Source organism: Carcharodon carcharias, chromosome 4 (genome assembly GCF_017639515.1).
Source record: "Carcharodon carcharias isolate sCarCar2 chromosome 4, sCarCar2.pri, whole genome shotgun sequence".
Lineage (NCBI taxonomy): Eukaryota > Metazoa > Chordata > Chondrichthyes > Lamniformes > Lamnidae > Carcharodon > Carcharodon carcharias.
This window is the reverse complement of record NC_054470.1, coordinates 23,282,785-23,302,266: the sequence shown is the minus strand read 5'-3', so window position 1 is coordinate 23,302,266 and position 19,482 is coordinate 23,282,785. Positions and strand designations below refer to the sequence as shown.

General features: G+C 42.0%; 1 protein-coding gene across 3 annotated transcripts in view; it reads right to left on the bottom strand.

Annotated features, from left to right (window-relative positions):
- pcsk5b (proprotein convertase subtilisin/kexin type 5b) overlaps positions 1-19,482 on the bottom strand; it is a 458,035-nt gene that overhangs the window by 327,256 nt on the left and 111,297 nt on the right. For all 3 annotated transcript variants that reach the window (XM_041185989.1, XM_041185987.1, XM_041185988.1), the window contains exon 7: positions 4,497-4,669. In XM_041185989.1, coding sequence (XP_041041923.1) covers positions 4,497-4,669 — 173 coding nt within the window. The remainder of the gene's footprint in view (positions 1-4,496; positions 4,670-19,482) is intronic.

Here is a 19,482-nt window from a genome sequence, read left to right as displayed (position 1 = left end):
TATGTTTCTATTAAGTTTAGCCAGTTCCTGCCCTTGAGTTTTTTATTTATTCTTTCTTGGGATGTAGGCATCGCCAGTATTTATTGCCCTTCCCCAATTGTTATCGTTAAACTGAGTGGTTTGCTAGAGGCCTGTTAAGAGTCAACCATTTTGCTGTGGGTCTGGAGGTGGTGGCGGCATTGTGGTATTTTCACTGGGCTAGTAATCCAGAGACCCAGGGTAACGCTCTGGGCTCGAATCCTGCCAATGGCATATGGTGGAATTTGAATTCAATAAAAATCTGGAATTAAAAGTCTGATGATGACCATGAAACTATTGTCGATTGTTGTAAAAACCCGTCTGGTTCACTAATGTCCTTTAGGGAAGGAAATCTGCCATCATTACCCTGGTCTGGCCTACATGATTTGCTTTTAAATGCCCTCTGAACCAGGGCAATTAGGGATGGGCAATAAATGCTGGCCTAGCCAGTGACACCCACATTTCATGAATGAATGAAAAAATAGTCATGTGTAGACCAGGGTAAGGGTGGCAGATTTCTTTCCCTGAAGGATTTTACCACAATCGATGATAGTTTCATGGTTACCATTACAGAGACTAGTTTCCGATTCCAGGTTTTTAATTTATTAGCTGAATTTAAATTTCACCTGCTGCTATGGTGGGATTTGAGCATTAATTAGCCTGGGCCTCTGGATTACTAGTCCACCAACATTAGCACTATGCCACCGTCTCCCCTTAATAGGATGAACAGATTTTCAAAAGTCAAAGCTGGGATACATTTTAAAGCACAGTGCATAAGGGTTTTTTTGGGGGGAGGGAGGCGGTTTGCTGACAGTAAATAGAGCACGAGGTGAAGGGGAGGGGACTCAGGAAGGGAAGTGAAGAGAAAAGATGCTGACGTTACACGAAAAAAGATGAAGTGCTGACAGAAACCTCTGGTACGGTTCATGTAAGAGGGAAAGCTGCAAACCGGGATATCTGAGCTATTTTGGGGGAATTGTTGAGACATTTAATGAAAAACCACGACAGTCCCAGCAAAACTAGGATGCCTGGTCACCATAGCCCTTGAATCATTAGTTCTTCTGGGATGTCAGGTATCATTTTCCTCTACTTCGAAGACTGACACACAATTTATTTAACAAGTCTCCCATTTAAACTATTACCTATATCTGTTGTTATAGGCTCCACATTACCCTTTCTGTTGTAATGACTTCTGCTCTGCCTTTTTCAAGAGAGGCCACAAAGTGACCAACAAGTAGTGCAATTTCATAAGCACTGATCAGCCATTTTAATTTTAATTCTCTCTTCCCTTTTCTCCTTCACCTGTCTCAAAATATTGCACGTTATTTTGCTTTTAGTTTTTCTAAAATAAACATAAATCCTTACAGCAGCATAGCTGCGTCTGGTAAATCTCACCCAACAAAAGGCAGGCAAGCCAGTCCAAATGTCATGTTTTGGTTGGGACGTGATCCACTCTATTCCAAGTCTGTATATAACGTGAAGGTCAGACACAAGGCAACTTTTATACACAGCTGCACAACTGCAGGTATCTCACACATGCTTCCGTTTACTTTGTTTTTCAAAGTGTAGGTTTTTTTTTTGCATATAACAGGCCCCTTAAACCAGCTGTACAGGAATTCCATTAGATTAGCAACTGAAAGTCTGTCATTAGTCACAGCTTAATTTGCCTCAGAATATCAAAATATTACATTTAATTCATATCATACAAATTGAACTACAAAATAAGGAAGAAATGGAAACATGAGCTTCTTTCATCCAAGATCCTGAAATTTCTTAAATAAATAACAAATCTGCATTCATATCGTGCTTTTCACAACCTCAAGGTACTTCAAAGCACTTTATAGAGAATGAAATGCTTTTTGAAGTGTAGTCACTGTTGTAATATAGGAAATACAGTAGTCAATTTTCATCCTGCAAAGTTCTGCTTAAGTGCAATGTACCAGTAATGTTAATTAAAGGATAAATACAGGCCAGTACATTAGGGAGAATTCCCTTATTCTTTCAAATAATTCCATAACACCTTTTGCATTAACCTGAGGGGACACACAGGGCCTCTGTTTACTCCTCATCCGAAAGATGGCGTTCTGACTCTCTTTCAATACCTCAGAAGTGTCAGCCTAAACCCACAACCTTCTGACTCAGAGTGCTACCATTCAGCAACAACTGACATCTTTAACACCCATAATTGTATCCTTTAAATAAAATCCAAAACGGATATCAATCACCGAGGAATAATGCTTCAGGAGTGAAGAGGTTCGTTCAATACAAGATCCACCGTCAGATTGAAAATTGAAATTGGGAACTGCTACCAATGGCCCAAGCTCCAAGCTTCAAAATAATGGGCCAAATCTTCCGGTATCCAGATTGTCGGAGACCGAACATATGGCTGAAGATGCACGTCAGGACCCGGTGGAATTCCTGACGAGCAGACCTATGTGGGAATTGCCCGGGAAGTTTCAACTTCTGATGGGCAATTCCCTTGCCCCAGGGACCTTCTGCGAAGTCAGTTTCAGAGTTGGAGACCTCGGACAGTTCCATAATACTTACCTGGGTTGTTACCCAGAAAATGTTAGACAGATTAAAACCAAAGCCTAATACCTGGGCAATTCCATGACTGAACACCCCCACCAGTTAGCCCACCTGACCCCCTGACTAGCCCCCCGATCCCCCTGACTAAACCCTCCAACCCAACTACTACCCGGCTACTTTCCAACTCAACCACCCTCCCGACCACCCCACTCCTGACTAGACTCCACCCACCTTGACCACTTACCCAGATCACCCACCTCATCTGCTCACTACATTCAAACTGGACCTTTAAACTTACCATACAGCAACTAATGCCGTAAAAAGGGGCTGTGTCCACTTCATTCCGACTCTGCTTTGCTCCAACAGAGTTCTCTGATGGATGCCGCACTGTGCATTTCTGTGGATACCGGGCTCTGAAGACCCCATTAGGAAAGCACTGCAGCGCTGAGTCGGGAGAACTTGAGCATAGTGGCAATCCGACAATTTATGCCGCTGCTCAGAAGATCCAGGCCATTGTTCTTCACTAAATTCATAATACTTTGAAGGATAGAACATTAAGAAAAAGACTTGCATTTATATAGAGCATAGCTTTTCATGGCCACCAGACATAAACCTGACAGTCAATATATGCACAGAAAACTCCTAAAAATAGCAATATGTTAACAGCCAGATAACCTGTTTTCATGTTTGCAATTGGGGTATAAATATTGGCCAGGCCACCTTGGATAAACTCCCCTGCTCTTCTTCAAAATAGTGTAGGGAAACATCCACTTGGGCAAGCAAATGGGGCCGAAGTTTAATATCTCATTTGAAAGATGGCATCTCTGACAGTGCAGTGCACCCTTGATTTTTGTGCTCAAATCCTGGAATGGGATTGAACCTGAAAAGTTGTGACTCCAAGATGAGAGTGCTAGCTACTGAGTCACAACTGACACATAATAAAGAATATTAGAGAAATAGATGAGTTGTTACAACAATCCAGTAGTTTCATTATTGCTGGGAATAGTTTTTTTATTTTAGATTTTATTAATTGGTTGAATTTAAATTGCTGTTGTGGTGGATTTGAACTCATGTCTCCGTAGCAGTACAGACTTCTGAATTATTAACCCAGCAACATTATAACTATTCTACGATTCCTGACTATACAAAATAATTTGTCACTCGTTAAGTTTAGTGAAATTTAATATGCCCAATTGATGATCCACTAGAATATAAACAATCATTTTACTATCTTAATCTGCGATCAGCTTCTGAGAGATTTACAAAAGCAGTACGGATTGATCAACAATGGTTTTCCTTTCCCATGGGAAAGTTCTCTGGATAGTTTTGCTTTGTACCACCGCCACCACCCCCGAACTCAAAGATCCAGCTGAGAATGAATATTCACTACATAGAGAAATCTTGGGTGTGAACCCATATCCTAAGCTTAAATTTCATTCAAAACTCCTACCCTTCATAGTGCACGAACACAATGAAGTGCTCATGAAAAAGGATTAAATCGTCAGTTGCATTTGAACAGTTTATAGAGCTTCATGGGCCAACCACACCTCCTCACATTAAAAAAAGCTATCGGAACGAGCAAATTGTTTTGGAATGAAAATATGAGAAAATTTCAGAGTCACCTCCCCTTTCCAGTCTCCTCATTGTGAAAACACGTCTGTGCCACTTACAAACTGATTCTACCTTGAAAACCAGTAAAAGCAGTCAAGCAAAAAAGATGAAACTGGGTGATAAAGCGTGAGGGGCACCATGCTGAGCACACCCCAGCAGCTCAACCATACAACATCTGATCATTAATGTCCATCAAAGCACTGGCCTCATGCCAAGCTTCACCACACAGCCACAAAACTCTGAGATGGGGGAGGGGGGGGGGCATTAATAAAGGAATACAGCGATGCTGCAAGCCAGACAAGCAACCAAACAATTCTACATAAGTTCCTCAGGCTTACTTGTCTGATGCCATTCTCAAAGGCCCGTATTGCAAGGGATGCTGGGCCATCCACAGTTTTTCCATCATCATCTGGTCCCCAGCTGGCACTGTAGATGTCAATGTGCTTAGGGTTCAGACTGAGAGACTTTGCTTCCACCATATCTGTGACATCACCGTCCAGCATGCGAACACCTAATGAAATTTCAACAGGTTAAAGATAACCTTAGCATAATTGCATGCATCTACAGTATTTCCACAAATGGCGCAATAGTGATTAAAGGGGGAAGAACATCTGGAGGAAAGGAAGTCTGGAAGGAGTACTTTAATTCAAATTACTCCATAATTTTATACCACAAAACTATATACACATAAAAAATTTACTTATTTATTTAAAATACTTCAATTGTTTCTCCTTCCTCAGGCAAGACACGAGTTCTCACGTGTCGGTGCAGACTTGATGGGCCAAAGGGCCTCTTCTGCACTGTGAGATTGTGTGATAGTTGCCGACTGAGGTTACCTCTTGCTCTCCATTAAGCCATCCTATGTCACTGCTGGAGCACACCCTGAAACAGCTCCACCTGAAGCCATTCCATGAAGTGGGAGGGGGGAGTTCAATACTTCAACAAGGGTGAATGCAGGATGTAGGGGGGTTTAATATTTCAAATGCACATCCAAGATACCTGAACCAAGGAAAACTGACTACTGGTCAGTGTTTTGCATTGTTTGTTTTTGCTGGCTGAAGAATAAAGGAAAGTGCAGGGGAAAAAAAACAAACAAGAATTTCAACTCAATGAAGACACAAATTCATAATCCTGAGGTAGAAGAATGCGCTTTGAAGTGTGTGACCTCTCCCAAAAGTAGAGGGTGGCGTAGTTTCAACAATCGGGTTCAGTTAAATGAAGTTGGGCAGGGTCTATTTAAAGTCATTCTTTAGAAAGTTAGGGAAGCAAATCTAAACTCTAATTCAGAGATCCCAGAAAATTTGGTCCTGAAATTACAGATATTCCCTGGGATAGCTGTTTATAAACATTAATGCATTTGTACGAAATTCCCTCCTTCACTACCCCAGTGGAGCCATTGAAAATAAAAGGGTTAACACCTCTGCTGAAACATAAGATGCCACATCAAACAACCCCACTGAACGTTCTTGAGAAACTATTGTATGGTGTCACTTCAGACTTAAAATTTCACAGGAAAATTCAAAGTCAGGCTCCCACAAAATGTTGAACCCAACTATGCAGACTGGGAGCTAGCTTGCTGAGTTTTCTTTCAATTTATATTTACGAGAAACCAATTCTTCAGGTGAAATTGGAATGTTGACATTAATGAGGTCAACTCAACAGTGAAAGGAATGTTCCACCCTACACTTCTTTGCTTTCTCAACATGACACAGCCCAAAGCTTTGTTACTAGATATCAATTGAGTTATTAAATAATGTCATACTGTGGATGTTAGGTCAGCTCACCAGCATGACAAAATTAAAGAGTCCTCCATTGGCTCGCTCTCAGTTTTGCAGTAAAGATTGATGCCATTACTGCTCAATAGCAGTTTGAATCATAACCTGGTGTCAGGTACTTGGGAGCTCATTAAAAACTTGAACATATTGCAACCAGTAACTAAGAGCTCTCATTGCTATTAAAAACTTGATATGAATAGTAGTTGACACACCCTACTTGAGATTTTCAGGAGAATATCCTCAGTTGGAACACATGCCATTCTAATTTTAAAACCACTAAAGATTCAATGCATGAATCATTCATGCCCTGCAGGTATTTGTGCATCTTCACAAGCTGTCCTTCACACTTAAATGCCATCGACAGAAGGGATCCTCAACCGTTTTTCTTCCAAGGGCCTCCCGCCATCTATTGTGTTATAAAAATTCCACGCATCTCTGTAATACAAGTTTCTTTTCTGTATACAGATTAGTTTTATAATTAAACATATATTTATTTTTATTTTACTTAATATGAATTTGTTGCTGGTGCTTAGCACCAGATTGATGCTCAGGTGAGGGTGTAGCAATGTGTTACAGCTGTGATCCTTCTTGCATCTGCATGACTGACAAAGCTCTGCTACTGGCTGTTGGCTGAATAAAATGATCATAGCATTCATACGTGGGGTGCAAAAATTCATGGTCGGGAGGGTGTTTTGCACAAGGCTTGTATTCCATACATTATCTAGTTATTTTTGGCAGACCCCCTTTGCACCATGCGCATCCCCTGACTCAGCCCACTACCACTGTTGAATACTCCTGTCCTACAATGTTATCGGCCCACCTCATCAGAGAAAGGTGGAAAGGCAGAAAAGAAACAAAGATTTGGCCATTAGAAAATACCTTTAATAGTCCCAGGACATCCCAGAGTGCTTGACAGTCAAAGTACTCTCAAAGTGTTGCCACTGTTATAATGTAGGAAACACAGTATGGTTGATTTGTGAGCACCAAGATTCTATAAATGGTAAATTAGATAATGTCCAAACAATGGCCTAGAAATTTGAGCATGCCCACTGGGGCAGGGTCTGAATAACAAAGCCTGAGGCACATTTGATATTGGGTGTCAGGTCTTATTATTGTCAAGCTAGCAAGCATCAGGCAGTAAGTACCAGCCTACAGGCAAAATGGAACGGAATATTGGGCCAGTGCAACATCAGCAGCAAGTGGCTAGAGTTCTTTGAAGTAGGGTCTGAAGGAGCACTCCTCTCTGCTCCATGTTCAGAAATCTTGCCATCAGACAGGATGTAGTCCAGGTTTTCCTGCGTACATCCAGCACTGGTTGCCTCAGAACAAACAGATATTGCAATGAGGGCATCAAAATCGGTTCAGCCCTTAAACTGCATAAGCAGAAGTTCCAATATCTGCTCAATAGGCTGTTTAGCATACAAGCCTATGAAGTTGGAATTTTTATATATTTGTTCACTCTTTCACAAGGTGTGGGCAATGCTGGTTAGGCCAGCATTTATTACCCATCCCTAATTGCCCTTAAGATGGTGGTAAGCTGCCTTCTTGGACCACTGGAGTCCATGTGGTGTAGGTACACCCAAATGCTTGTAGAAGGGAGTTCCAGGATTTTGACCCAGCGACAGTGATGGAATGATGATATAGTTCCACTTGGAGGAGAACTTGCACATACCGCAACCTCTGACTGATAGACAAGGATGCTACCATGGAGCCACACTAACAGTTCAATATAATTTTTTTTTCATTTATGAGATGTGGGACTCACTGGCTGAGTCAGCATTTATTGCTCATCCCTAGTTGCCCTTGAGGTGGTGGTGGTGAGCTGCCTTCTTGAACCGCTGCAGTTCATGTCATGTAGGTACACCCACAATGCTGTTAGAAAGGGAGTTCCAGGATTTTGACCCAGTGATAGTGAAGGGATGGTGATATATTTCCAAGTCAGGATGGCCAGTGACTTGGAGGGGAACTTCCAGGTGGTGGTGTTCCCATGTGCCTGCTGCCCTTGTCCTTCTAGAGGTTAGTAGTTGTGGATTTGGAAGGTGCTGTCGAAGGAGCCTTGGTCAATTTCTGCAGTGCATCTTGTAAATGGTACACACTGCTGCTACTGTGTGTCAGTGGTGGAGGGCGTGAATGTTTGTGGATGTGGTGCCAATCAAGCGGGCTGCTTTGTCCTGGACGGTGTCAAACTTCTTGTGTGTTGTGGGAGCTGCACTCATCCAGGCAAGTGGGGAGTATTCCACCATACTCCTGACTTGTGCCTTGTAGAGAGTGGACAGGCTTTGGAGGTCAGGTGAGTTAATCGTCGCAGGACTCCAAGCCTCTGACCTGCTCTTGTAGCCACAGTATTTATATGGCTAGTCCAGTTCAGTTTCTGGTCAATGGTAACCCCAGAATGTTGATAGTGGGGGCTATTCAGTGATAGTAATGCCATCAAATATCAAGGGGCGATGGTTGGATTCTCTCTTGTTGGAGATGGTCATTGCCTGGCACTTGTGTGCCACGAATGTTACTTGCTACTTGTCAACCCAAGCCTAGATATTGTCCAGGTCTTGCTGCATTTGGACATGCGCCGCTTCATTATCTGAGGAGTCGTGAATGGTGCTGAATATTGTGCAACCATCAGTGAAAATCTCCACTTCTGACCTTATGCTGAAAGGAAGGACATTGATGAAGCAGCTGAAGATGGTTGGGCCTAATGCCGTACCCTAAGGAACTGTCACTGAATGCAGCAAAGAGCCAAATCATAATGAAGGAAATCCTACTTAGGTCAGGGTCAGCACTAAAAAGAATCAAATCTCAAAGAACCTCCTTTTCAAATTGTCTCTCACTCACAAAACAGTCAAGGATAAAAATGTGTGTTCATGGTGATTGATTCCTCACAATCCTTCATGAAGGCATTAGAAAAATTTCTAGAAAATATGGTGATCATAGCATATGGAAGGAGGAACTTGAAGCACCACTGACTCTCCAAATTTTACTTTTTATCATCACCGGGTGCCCAGGAAACCATTACAGTTTTGTCTGAACACCTCACCCAAAGACAGCTGTTTGGATAATAGTAAACAACCTTATCTTAAAACCCAGGGTGTTAACAGTTGACTTTGTCTTGAGTCAGAATGATTCCCACAGTTTTGCAGCACATGCACACTTTCACATGAGATCTATACTTTGCTCATTTACCAACAGGTTTTAAACACATCTTTTTGCCCTCCTTCCAATTTCTTTCCCTTTTCTCAAAACCTCAATCGTGGGAGACAATTTTCACAGGTGCCAACAGCCCTGCAGGATCCCACTCAAGTGGTTCCAGTGAATGTTGACAATCTGGTCAGTCACTGGGCAGGGGAAAAGGTAACAAGGCACCACAGCTGAGCTCAATCATGTCAACAAATGTGTTCTTTCGAAGAAAGGCCTACCATTGCTGATATTTATCCCTCTCCTTTATCCAGGAGGTGCTGAGGGCAATTATAACACCCCATCACCACACAGGGTCGGTCCATATCCTCATCACAGACAAAGGAGTAAACAAGTTGAACAGGAGAGCGTCCGGGCCAATGTAGCTTTGTTGCATAGAGCTGTAACTGTCCCATTAAGTTAAAAATTTCTCCGTTAACTTAGTTGGCATTTTTTTTCTCTTGCACCAAAGTGAATTTTAAACTAGAGAGATGGTGAATCATTTCCCCCAAACCGTTCTAATGCAATCTCACTAGCAGCAAGTTTATTGCTGAGTCACATAGCAATATTCAAGGCTCTACAATGATCTAAATCAGCTACAGTGTTCCATTAGTTAAGAGATAAAATTGTTGTTGTTTCTACACTGATGATATAAAGTCAGAAAAACACCCTGTTTATACTGCACATTTAAGAAGAAGAAAATTGTAAATTGAACAAATTTCAGATCTTAGGTGCAGAATAACCTTTCCAAACTAACCAAATCTAGAATCAATCCCAATCTGATTTTGCATCTATCTGGCTACAATGTAGCATTATTACAATCTAATTCTGATTCTACTTTGCATACCCCATAATGGGTAACATAGTTATGCCACGGTATGGTTGATATTCAGGCGGTTCCACATGTGCACTATCAAGCTTGGCTTTAAGAAAACAAAAAAAGCGGGACTAGATGATAGCCTTGCGTTACAAATGCAGTTATTAATGAAATAATGTCACACGTGGTTATTTGAATTTAGTAGTAGAAAAGGAGCACATCAGCGTGGAATTCAGAGGAAAAAAAATCTTCCCGGGGCTTCCAACACCAACTCATTACCTCGTCTGCACATTTGGAGCTTGAGCAGATTATGCACCTAGAGTTGGATAATACCGAAGACAATGCATCAAGGGAGTCCTGACAATATCGCTGTACATTTGACTTTGGCGGATAGCCTTTATAATCCTGCCAACCTGGCGTGCTGCTGCAAGACAGAGAATGTATCAGGTGCATCTATATTTCGGTTAGAGAAGGATTCTAAATGCTAGCGTTTTGAAAACAGATCATTGCTCAGAGAACAAAGTCTGAGTTCTCTCACTTTTCGCATCCAAATACTTCGTCAGGTGGGCTGTGTCATTATGTTTCTGCATAACTGGTAGCACCCAGAAGACTGGAAGAATATGAACATTGAGTTGTCAGCTGGTTATCATGTAACTTGTTGTCATTAACTGAAAAAGCAAACCTGGAGCTCGCTTCTTTATCTAACGGGAAGGAAGTGGTGCTTCAGTTATTCAAAGTTTTGATCAGGGCCCATCTGGAACATTGCATTCAGCCTGGGCACTACGTTCCAGCAGGATGTAAAAATGATCCCAGGTTTTACTGCTTAAGTTGGGTTTTACTCATTTGAGCTTAGAAAATTGAATCCAATCCAGCGATCTAATTGAAGTGATTAAAGTGATAAAAGGCTTCATTAGTGCAGATAATAGCATTTAGGTGTACCTACATCACATCCAGGGGTTGGCCTAAATAGCCAAGTGGTTATGGTACTGGGCTTGTAACCCCAAAATCAAGAGTTCAAATCTCACCATAGCAAATTATGAAACAATGTAATTTTGCTTGGCTTAAATAGCCAAGTGGTTATGGTACTGGGTTTGTAACCCCAAGATCAAGAGTTCAAATCTCACAATGGCAAACTATGAAACAATGTAACTTCATCTGAAACAGATGGAAACAGGTTTACTCAAAAGAGTATCAGGAGTTCAAATCTCACAATGCCAAACTATGAAACAATGTAACTTCATCTGAAACAGGTTTGTACTCGAAAGAGTTACATCCTTCCCCTGTTCGGACAGAATTCCACATTGGCCCCGAACCCTCCCTCGGGTGCTAGTGCCCTGCAATATGAGCCGCCTCAGGGACATGCCCTCCGCGCCTTTTGGCATGGCAAAGAGGGGCTTTTTGTACGGACTGCTGCTGCACACCTTCCATTTTCTCGCCCTTGTCCGTCGCCCGGACACGCCCTGGCGTGCCTTGTTGCCATCCGGCGGCGGAGGCCCCCGATGGGAGGCCCTCTACGGAGGTGTCCTCCCCCTTTCTATCGGGGACCTCGGTTGGAGGGTGTTGCATGCAGCAGTCCCCTATAATAAGAGGATGCATAGGTTCACGGACTCTCAGGACACGTGCCCTTTTTGCGGTCTTGTGGAGTCCGTGGACCATGTATACGTAGGGTGTTGTAGACTGCACTCCCTTTTTAGTTATTTGAAAAATCTTTTATTGATGTTTTGTTTGCACTTCAGCCCCACGCTCCTGATCTATGGGCACCCGGTGCGGAAGGGGGTCGGGAAGGAGGAGGACCTCCTCGTGAACCTGCTCCTGGGCCTGGCCAAGTTGGCCATTAACAGGTCCAGGCAGCGGGCGATCGACGGGGGAGTCCCGCCCGATTGTTTGTCCCTCTTCCGCGGCTACGTTCGCTGCCGGATGTCCCTGGAGAAGGAGCACGCGGTGTCTGCCGACACTCTCGAGGCCTTCCGTGCTCGGTTGGCACCGCGGGGACTGGGGTGTTTTGTTGACCCCTTTAATCACATTTTGATTTAAAGTTTGTAAGTTTCCTTTAAACTTTGTTCTTGGTTTTACAGCTGACCTGAATTAGGGGCTGTGCCTGATTTATCCCAATTTTGTTGATTTGGTTTTCATTTAAAAGATTATCAAGAGTTCAAATCTCACAATGGCAAACTATGAAACAATGTAACTTCATCTGAAACAGATGGAAACGGGTTTGTACTCGAAAGAGTTACAAAAGAAAGAGATGCTAAACCACGGAAATCACATTTGCTTGGCCTAAATAGCCAAGTGGTTATGGTACTGGGTTTGTAACCCCAAGATCATAAGTTCAAATCTCACAAAGGCAAACTATGAAACAATGTAACTTCATCTGAATAGGAACAGATGGGAAAGTGTTTGTACTCAAAAGAGTTACAAGTACTGTAACAGACATCAAGAGTTCAAATCTCACAATGGCAAACTATGAAACAATGTAACTTCATCTGAAACAGATGGAAACGGGTTTGTACTCGAAAGAGTTACATCACATCCGGTCGAGGTGGTGGTGATTGACAGCAGTTTAAGATACAGCCTTTTAAAGGCAGGTACCTTATATCACAACATCCCCCTTTTTTCTAAAAAGTTTACCTTTGAACAATCAAACTATTTACATGACAGCAAAAGAAAACATTGTGTCTGAACGTGCTTTAACACAGAGCAATAAATTTACAAGTCTCTGAAACATATTGGCAGTGTGCTTATCCATCTAGCCTTAGTTACAGTGACCTTTGTTTGAGGCTGCTGTACGTTTTCAGAATGCTGGTTAGGGATGTTTTGTTTGTTTTGTGTCTTAGACTGTGTTCTAGTCGCAATAGGATATTTGATATTTCTGGTCGTGGTATTGTTCTGATTTGACATTTGTTTCATCGCACGATCATGCCACTTGGTGTGTGTGTTTGATATGATCTGGATTCTGGGCATATACTGATGATTTTTGCTGGATTCCATGTGCCATCAGTTGAATGCTGAACTCGAACATTTTGTCCAATGTTCAGGTGGGATAATTCATTACATGTATGCCAGTCATAGGCATCTCTCATCTTCTCCTGTTTTTAAATTAATGCATCACACACTCCTGTGAATATCAATGAGTGATGACTGGGGAGGGCTGTCCAAACTTGTCTGTCAACTAATAATTCGCAAGTAAGGGAATGGTCGCATTGAGTGGTGTCACTTTAAAATGCAACATGACCATGCGCAAATCGTGTTTTGTTTGACAGCATTTCATGATTAAGGATTTTACAGTTTGAACCATATATTCAGCCATTCAATTGGATCTGGGGTAATGCGGTGAGTTTTGGTAGTGACATTAAAGTGTAATGGATCCCAAGGATGGAATCTCAAAGCCATTGTACACAGTGAGTTTGGCAGAGTTGATTGAATTATCACTTGCCACTTCTGTGGATACACATATTTCAGTGTACAAAGTGGAAGCATGTTTGCACCAGCACAGCTATCCAGTTTTGCATATAGGTTATGCTGACGCTGTATCTGTGGAAATATAATCTGGATAATGGCAAAGGCTTCTGTTGGCATGACTATGCGAACCCATTCTTTGATGTTCACCATGCTGAGCATCTGTTCGCTCTGTGTGTCAATATGTCGATCATTCTCATTATCTGACCACATTTAGCTTGGCTAGACATTTCATGGATCTTGTTCTGATGCTGTTTGGTACACCCTCTTGGCTGTTTGGAATGCTGTACCTGTCTGACTTTTGGTTGTGGCATCTCGTGATGTCAAACCACTTATTCTGGCTGTTGCCTTCTATATTAGTGCTTCCAATGTCCTCTGGTGCCACATGCCCTGTATACAGCATTAAAAGCTGGGCATTTTCTGCGTGTATGTATGAGACTGCAAACCCCGCATTGCTTTCTAGGCTTGCCTGCATTAGCTATCGTAGCAGTGGTGGATGAATTATGCATAGCCTGTAGGCTCTGTTTACCCAGCAGTATGGCTTTGTACTTGCATCCAGTTTGCAATAGCTCTTCCACACTGTAACCTTTGGGTTGGCCCAGAAGATCTTTTTGGAACCCTTCCATGAGAGTAGATGCTATTACAAGCTAGATTAATCTGTTGGCTAGCTCCGCTGCCATGATGTCACAAGCATGCCCCTTGTCTCTATATCTACTGATAAATTGAGCAATGGTTTCTGTTGGTTGTTGCCTAAAAGACAAATTCCAGATGGTGTATTCAGAAGTTGAGCTTCGCTCATAACTGATCATCGAGTGTTGACCATATTTTATCTAGATTCTTAAGACGGTCATCAGACAGACCTGATGTGTTCGGTCTGTGGAGGCCTTTGTTGCCTATAGCAATTTTAACTTTTATGTTCGGAAATATTAAGGTCCAGAAAACACAGCTTGTGTGCTGTCAGAACAAAGTAAACTCAGATAGGAGGTCTGCTGCCTTCCAATTATGTGTTGGAAATAATGTGGTCATCTTGTAGCTTTAATGCTATCTGAAACCATTGGCAGCTTTTCAAGTTTTCTTTTACAGCTTTTCTATGCTTAATTTAGCTCAGAGTAGCATTACCTTTAGCAGCCATGCCTTAGCTGGTCATAGGTTACTGCTTGGCTGCATTAGTGGCGCTGTTGAGCTCTGTTTCTTCTTTCCAAGGTCCACCCACAAGCGCAAATTTGTACTACAGACTTCAAAAATAAAATTAACTGGAAAAAAACTTTCCTGGCTTCTTCTAGCTGTTCAGCACTGGGTGGGCTACTTCTTCCCAGACGAGCCTGCAGTACTTTAACTTCCCCTGACCTCCTGTAGGGACAGTAAGCAGTAGTGGACGTGAACTCTGCTTAAAGTTAGACTTTCCATAGTCAGCTATTTAATTTCTGTTCCTGATTAAACTTCATAACAGTTAGAGTTTATACGGATTATGCTCTCCCAAATCGGAGCAATCTTATCGGGATATGGTGTCTGCTGGCTACAAGGTGCCATGTTCCAGAACAAAGGGATGGTGTGTAAGATTCATACAGAGCTGGAGAATCACTTGTACATAGTGAGGCTTGATAGTTGTTTCATTTTCACTCCACTTCTTGCTGCGTGTGAAGTGTTGAGGTTTGTATAGTTCTCAGCCAGTCATTTAAACCCACGCTGCTGCCATGTTACATCCTTCTCTTCAATGTAAACATACCAATCATGCAAGGATTGGTAAAACAGTAATAGGAGTTCTTTATTTGAAGATAAAACTATATACAAATAGAGTTAACTGGGAGGCTATGGATAGTATATCTGATCTCAACTGCTGCTGCTTGCAGACTAATACATCACATCCTGTCAAGGTGGTAGTAATTGACAGACATCTAAGATACACCCCCTTAAAGGTACATGTATATCATATCATAACAGTGTAACGCTCACAGTGCTCCACATGTGGTCTAACCAGGGCTTTGTATAGCTGAAGCATGACTTCTACTCCCTTGTATTCATTCCTCATTCATTCATTCCAAGAGCAGAAGAGAGGAGGACCCGAAGACAGACAGCAGCACCTAAAAGGGTGAGAGAGGGGAACCCAAAGATAGGCAGCAGCACCTAAAAGAGCTATCCAATCAGTGGCTCCAGTGTGGACTGACCACATTCTGAAAAAAATCAAAGTGTGACATTACAGGAAAACAGGTAGTTGATTGTTTGGTGAGTATTTTTCTCATTTATCCTTCATAACTTGAATAATTTTAATACTGGTAATAATTTTAATAATAGTAGTAGTTGTAGAGAAGACTTTAAATTAAATAGTGGGGGTGAGGTATCAGGTAAGGAAAGATGTGAAAAATCATTAAATAGGGAGGCACAAAACAAGACAGCAAGGTGACAATAAGGGTATTCATAATCGGAACGTGACAGGAAGGGACAGAGCATACTGTGATACAGAACATTAAGAGTGCGCCAGCAGATAAGGCTAGAAGTTGCAAGAATAATAAAAAGACAGAATTAAAGGCAGTCTCTCTGAACACTCACAGCATTTGCAAAAAGGCAGCTGAATTGACAACACAAGTGGAAGTAAACTGGTATGAACTAATTGCCATTTTGGAGACATGGCTGTAAGGTGACCAAGGCTGGGAACAGAATGTTCAAGGGGATTCAACATTTAGGAAGGATAGGCAAAATGGAAAAGGAGTTGGGATAGCATTGTTGACAAAGGATGAAATCAGTACATTAGCACAAGGGGACTTAGATCAGAAGATCAATATGTTGAATCACTTTGGATAGAGCTAAGAAACAACAAGCGACAGCAAACATTGGTAAGAGTTGTTTATGGGCCATCAAACAGTAGTGGTATTGTAGGGCACAGTATAAATCAGGGAATTAGAGGTGCATGCAACAAGGATGATAAGTATCCCTGGGGTCTTCAATCTAATATAGACTTGGAAAACCTAGTTGGCACTAATGCTACAGAATTCCTGGAATGTATATGATTGGTTTTCTAGAACAGTATGTTGAGGAACTAACTAGAGATTGTTTTTTTTAAACTCATTCATGGGATGTGGGCATCACTAGCCAGGCCAGCACTTATTGCCCATCCCTAATTACCCTTGAGAAAGTAGTGGTGACCTTCCTGAACCACTGCAGTCCATGTGGTATAGGAACACCCACAGTGCTCTTAGGATGAGAATTCCTGGATTTTGACCCAGCGACAGTGAAGGAACTGTGCTACAGTTCCAAGTCAGTGTGGTGTGTGTCTTGGAGAGGAACTTGCAGGTGGTGGTGTTCCCACGCAGCTGATGGTGTTCCATGCAGCAGCTGCCCTTGTCCTTCTAGGTGGTGGAGGTCACAGGTTTGGAAAGTTGAAAGAGCTGTCAAAGGAGCCTTGGTGACATGCCACAGTGCAACTTATGGATGGTACATACTGCTGCCATTACGCCTTGGTGGCGGAGTGAATGAATGTTTAAGGTGGTGGATGGGGTACTATTCAAGAGGGCTGCTTTGTCCTGAATGATGTCAAGCTTCTTGAACGGTGTTGGAGCTGTGCTCATCCAGGCAAATGGGGAGTATTCCATCACACTCCTGACTTGTGCCTTGTAGATGGTGGACAGGCTTTGGGGAATCAGGAAGTGAGTTACTCTCCACAGAATTCCTAGCCTCTGACCTGCTTGCAGCCACAGTGTTTACTTGGCTGGTCCAGTTCAGTTTCTGGTCAATGGTAACCCCCAGATGTTGATAGTTTAGATATATTAATGTACAATGAGAAAGAGTTAATTAGTAATTTTGTTGTAAATTGGCCTCTAGGGAAGTGTGACCATAATATGATAGAATTTTACATTAAGCTTGAAAGTGATGCAGTTCAATCTGAAACTAGGGTCTTAAATCTAAACAAAGGAAATTACGAAGGCATGAGGGGCAAATTGGCCGTGGTAGACTGGGAATACAATATGTAAGATGGTAGACTGGCAATGGCTAGCATTTAAAAAATTAACACAAGGCACATAAAGCCAGAACAAAGGTGATCTAACTGAGGCTAACAAGAGAAGTTAAAGATTGTATTGGATGAAAAAGAAGAGGCTTTTAAAGTTGCCAAAAAAGTAGTAAGCCTGAGTATTGGGAGCATTTTAGAATTCAGCAAAGGAGGACCAAGAAACTGATAAAGAAAGAGAAAAGAGAGCCTGAAAGTAAACTAATGAGAAACATAAAAACAGACTGTAAAAGTTTCTACATGTATGTAAAAAGAAAAAGATTCATAAAGGCAAATGTAGGCCCATTACAGGCAGAGACAGAAAAAATTATAATGGGGAATAAGAAAATGACACAGAAACTAAACAAATACTGTGTGTCTGTCTTCATGGAGGAAGATACAAAATTCCCCCAGCAACACTAGAGAACAATGGGACTAGCAAGAATGAGGAACTCAGCGAAAATAGTATTCATAAAATAGTAGTACTGGAGAAATTAATGGGAGTGAAAGTTGATAAATCCCCTGGCCCTGATGATCTACATCTAAGAATGTTGGAAGAGATGGCTATAGAGATAGTGGATGCATTGGTAATCATCTTCCAAAATTCTATAGATTCTGGAAAGGTTCTTGTAGATTGGAACATAACACATGTAACCCTACTATTTAAGGAAGGAGGAACAGGGAACTACAGACCTGTCAGCTTGACATCAGTAGTAGGGCAAATGCTAAAAACTATTATAAAGGATGTGATAACCGGGCAGTTGGAAAATAATGGAAGGATTGGGCAGAGTCAACGTGGATTCATGAAACAGAAATCATGTTTCACAAACCTTTAAGTTTTTGAGGATATAACTAGCAGGATAGATAAGGTAGAAACAGTACATGTGGCGTACTTGGATTTTCAGAAGGTTTTTGAAAAGATCCCACACAGTTAATAGTTAATATTAGAGCACATGGGGCTGGGGGGAGGTGTAATAAACTGGCATGGATTGAGAATTGGTGAATTTTACTCTGTGAAAACAGAGTAAAAGTAAACCGGCCATTCTCAGGTTGGCAGGCCATGACTAGTGGGGTACCGCAAGGATCAGTGCTTAGGCCCCAGTTATTCGCAATCTGTATAAATGATGTGGATGTGGGGACCAAGTGAAATATTTCAAAGTTTGCTAATGATTCAAAACTAGGTGGGAATGTGAGTTATGAGGAGGATGCAAAGAGGCTTCAAGGGGATTTAGACAGGCTAAGTGAGTGGGCAAGAACATAGGGGATGGAATATAACGTGGAAAAATGTGAAGTTATCCTTTTCAGTAGGCAAACAAGAAACACAGAGTATTTTTTTTAAATGGTGAGTGATTGGGAAGTGTTGATGCCCAAAGGGACCTGGGTGTCCTTGTTCATAAGTCACTGAGAGCTAACATGCACGTGCAGGAAGCAATTAGAAAGGCAAATGACACGTTAGCCTTTATTGTAGAAGGATTTGAGTATAGGCTAAAGGAGTCTTGCTGTAATTCTATAGAGTCTTGATGAGACCGCACTAGAGTATTGCGTATAGTTTTGGTCTCCTTACCTAAGGAAGGATGTACTTGCCATAGGGATGGTGCGCAGAGAAGGTTCACCAAACTGATCCTTGGGATGGCAGGATTGTCCTATGAGGAGAAATTGAGACTGGACCTATATTCTCTTGAGTTTGAGACATGATCTCATTGAAGCATAAAAATTTCTTATAGGGCTCCACAAGGTAGATGCAAGAAGGATGTTTCCTCTGGCTGCAGAGATCTAGAACCAGGGGGCACCATCTCAGAATGAGAGGTTGGCCATTTAAGACTGAGACGAGAAGGAATTTCTTCACTCAGAGGATGGTGACTCTTTGGAATTCTTTACCCCAGAGGGCTGTGGAAGGCTCAGTCACTAAGTATATTCAAGTCAAAGATCGATAGATTTCCACATATTAAAGATATCACAGGATATGGGGATACAGTGGGAAAATAGCATGGCGATAGAAGATCAGCCATGAGCTAATGTGCAGCAGGCTCGAGTGGCTGAATGGCCTACTCCTGCTCCTATTTCCTATGTTCCATTCCATTAGTCATTTTGAACATTTTCTGCACCTGTTCATCATATTTTAATGA